Genomic DNA, 3,363 nt, shown 5'->3' with positions numbered 1-3,363 from the left:
TAAGAGTTAAACGCAACATTCAAGCACTACAATTGCTCACCGACTCCTCTAAAAAAAGTTTAAAAGCAATATTCATTACTCAAGGGAAATACATATGCATCAGTACGAATTATATGTTTGACCTTCCTCAAAGAGACATGAAATTATTTTACCACTTTTTGAAAGAATACACAATAGCGACTATAGATGGTGTATCCATAGGGATTTAAAAGTTACCTCATGTAGACAAGACGTATTATTAATCTGTTAATGGGACAAAAGAAAATGCAGCTAGGAAATAAAAATGTTATCAGTGAATGACAATCCTACTATACCAGCGCTTTCCATCCAGAAGTTAATGACGAATTTTGTGAAGGCTGTTGTGACTCCAAAAATCTTTATATTGTATTTTCATGACAACGAGATATATAATGTTTGGTAATCTAGCAATAAGAAAATTTTTGTATTCTAAATTTACGCAGCGTTGAAGAATTACGTTAAATTTTGTTACTCTCTGGAAATATGTTTTGCGTTCTTTATAATATATTAATTCTTCTGTAAATAACATTTATGTGCCGTATCATATGTTTTAATAAGCCATTGGAAAACGTATATCAGCTTCTTAGTTTGAACATTTGGCGTCCGTGAAAGGTACCATTCCTATTATTATTATTATTACGAATTTGGTTTCTATTGCTACGTTTACTAAAAACTGTTGTACGTTTATTGAAAATTGGTAAAATGAAAGCATTAAAACTACAGCGAAAAACTTTAAGAACGGCGTTTGCGAATTTTACGAAGGTCATTTCTACAGAAATTAATAAACAAGAAGTTAATACGCATATTTTACAAGAATTTAGTTCTCAGTTATCCGATAAATTTCAAAGATTAGAATCAGTACAGAATTCTATTACGGAAATATTATTAAAAGATATTACAAAGGATATGAAAAAGAATACGTAAAAGAGTTTAGTGAGGATGAAAACTATAGAGATCAATATCTTTCATTTAAATCAAAATTCCTTCATGTTCGTAAATTCTCATTCCTTCATGTTCTATGGTTGTACTTGGATGGATTGTCAATAAGGAACCCTGGAATACTTTTGTAGGCAATCGAGTCAAGGAAATTCGAGAATTGACTAATATAGGAGATTGGAGGCATGTCTCTGGGGAAATCAACCCGGCTGATCTACCTTCCCGCGCTTGAGACAGGTATGAACTCGTGCAAAATCAATGGTGGGAGGATCCAAAATGGTTACGTGAAAGTCAAGATGTTTGGCCGCATTCTGAGCTGACCCTACCAGAAGAAACACTGTCGGAAAGGCGCAAAACAGTGTCCATGAATCTCTACGTTGAGGCAGAGGAGAAATTCGGAGATAAATTTTTATACTTCTCCAGCTATGAGAGAATTCTTCGTACTACTGCTTGGGTTTTAATATTTATAAATAACATAAAACCGATGTCTACTAAACTGATGCAAGCACTCTCAGGTGAAGAGATTAAAAGAGCTGAAGAATCATTAATAAAAATTATACAATCAGAATGGCCTTCAGAAATACGCGAAAGTTACAGTCGGTCCATGAGAATTTACGAACATGAAGGAATTTTGAAGGTTGAATCCAAACTCATCCTAGGTGAAGATCCGGATGATTTTGTGCTACCGATTGTTTTACCTGACCATCCTATAACTAGACGAATGATTGAATATTTTCACAAAAAATATCATCATACCGGCGTACAAGCCACTCTAACTCATCTGAGAGAACGTTTCTGGATTCCATGAGGCAGGAAAGTAGTTAGAAACGTACTCCAAAAGTGTGTGATTTGCAAGAAGCAATCATCAAAGGCTATTATCCCAGAACCATCACCACTTCCTGTCGATCAAATTAAACGCGTTGCAGCTTTTCAAGTGACTGGGGCTGATTTTGGTAGGCCCGTTATTTCTAAAGGGAAGAGATAAAGCATGGGTAGTGATTTTCACTTGCGCTGTTTATCGTGATATCCACTTGGAGTTAATAACAGCTCTTACCACCGGAGCTTTTTTACAATCTTTGTGACGATTTTTTGTCAGGAGAGGTAGATGCAGTGTTCTATACACAGACAATGGAACAAACTTTCTAGGAGCTTCAAGAGCGTTGAAATCTCTCGACTGGGAAAATATTGCAGCTGAATGTGCTGTAGAAAACATTAAATGGCATTTCAATCCGCCAACAGCTTTGTGGTATGGAGGTTGGTGGGAGAGGATGATTCGTACCGTAAAGCAACTATTTAAGAAAAGCTTAGGCCGCGCTTGTATTACGTATGAAGAATTGACTACGTTGCTCTGTGAATGTGAGAGTGTGGTCAATGGACGTCCTCTCACATATGTGTCAGATGACCCCAATGAGTTAAAACCTCTCACATCTTCACACTTTATCCAAGATATCAAAGGAAATGAAACAGTAGATTTAGACATCAAAGATGCTAAATATCTTCGAAAACGCATTCGCTATTTACAGAGTTTACGAGATCAATTACGACAGCGATTTAAGGAAGAGTACTTGGCAGAACTCGTGCGATGTCATAAAACCTCGAATCAGAAAAAACTGGCTCCAGGAGATAATGTTCTCATTGGTTCTGATGACAAAAGGTGTCTGAATTGGCCATTGGGACGAGTTATAGAACTCTTTCCTGGTAAAGATAACATCCAAAGAATAGCAAGGGTGCGTATAGCAAATCGAGAAATCATCCGTCCAGTGTAACGAATTTACCCCTTAGAGATGAACGAATTTGAAGTTTGCAGGGAAGTTCCTGAATCATCCGAAAATATAATTGTTGATTCAGGCAATAAGAGCATACTTATTCCTGAATTATCTCAAAAGGCTTCAGAACAAGACAGTTTTCAATGCAATAATAAACGAACTTGTTATGGACTGTTCCCTTGAATAGATTGGACTTATAAACTTTATTAGAGACTTTAATTCTACCTTATTTCGGCTAGGATAAATTTATTGTTTAAATCTGTCATTGGATAAGTTCATTTTGTATTGCTATAGAGCCAGTTTAGTGGCAATACAAAAGGTGGGAGAATGTTGTGACTCCAAAAACATTTATTTTGTATTTCCATGACAACGAGATATATAATGTTTGGTAATCTGGCAATAAGAAAATTGTTGTGTTCTAAATTTGCGTTAAAGAATTACGTTAAATTTTTTTACTCTCTGGAAATATGTTTTACGTTCTTTATAATATATTAATTCTTCTGTAAATAACATTTATGTGCCGTATTATATGTTTTAATAAACCATTGGAAAGCGTATATCAGCTTCTTAGTTTGAACAAAGGCACTAGACAACAGCTCGGATGCTTTTCGGCACCTGCTCAGAGTTGGCTGATGTGAAAGTG

At 35.7% G+C, this 3,363-nt stretch overlaps 2 protein-coding genes across 2 annotated transcripts; both read left to right on the top strand.

Moving 5' to 3' along the window:
- Positions 1-1,318: 1,318 nt before the first annotated feature.
- On the top strand, positions 1,319-1,762 carry LOC139426995 (uncharacterized). The gene has a single exon (XM_071187273.1). It carries the CDS (start codon positions 1,319-1,321, stop codon positions 1,760-1,762), a length of 444 nt encoding a protein of 147 aa, XP_071043374.1.
- Positions 1,763-1,942: 180 nt separating this feature from the next.
- Positions 1,943-2,720, top strand: LOC139426994 (uncharacterized). The gene is made up of 2 exons (XM_071187272.1): positions 1,943-1,946; positions 2,101-2,720. Exons 1-2 carry the CDS (start codon positions 1,943-1,945, stop codon positions 2,718-2,720), a joined length of 624 nt encoding a protein of 207 aa, XP_071043373.1.
- The last annotated feature ends 643 nt before the right edge of the window (positions 2,721-3,363 follow it).

Source organism: Parasteatoda tepidariorum, chromosome X1 (assembly GCF_043381705.1).
Source record: "Parasteatoda tepidariorum isolate YZ-2023 chromosome X1, CAS_Ptep_4.0, whole genome shotgun sequence".
Classification (NCBI taxonomy): domain Eukaryota; kingdom Metazoa; phylum Arthropoda; class Arachnida; order Araneae; family Theridiidae; genus Parasteatoda; species Parasteatoda tepidariorum.
This window is presented reverse-complemented; position numbering and strand designations above follow the sequence as displayed.

Excerpts from the sequence above, each read along its gene's own strand:
- LOC139426995 (XM_071187273.1), top strand. The coding sequence starts at position 1,319 with ATGAATCTCTACGTTGAGGCAGAGGAGAAATTCGGAGATAAATTTTTA.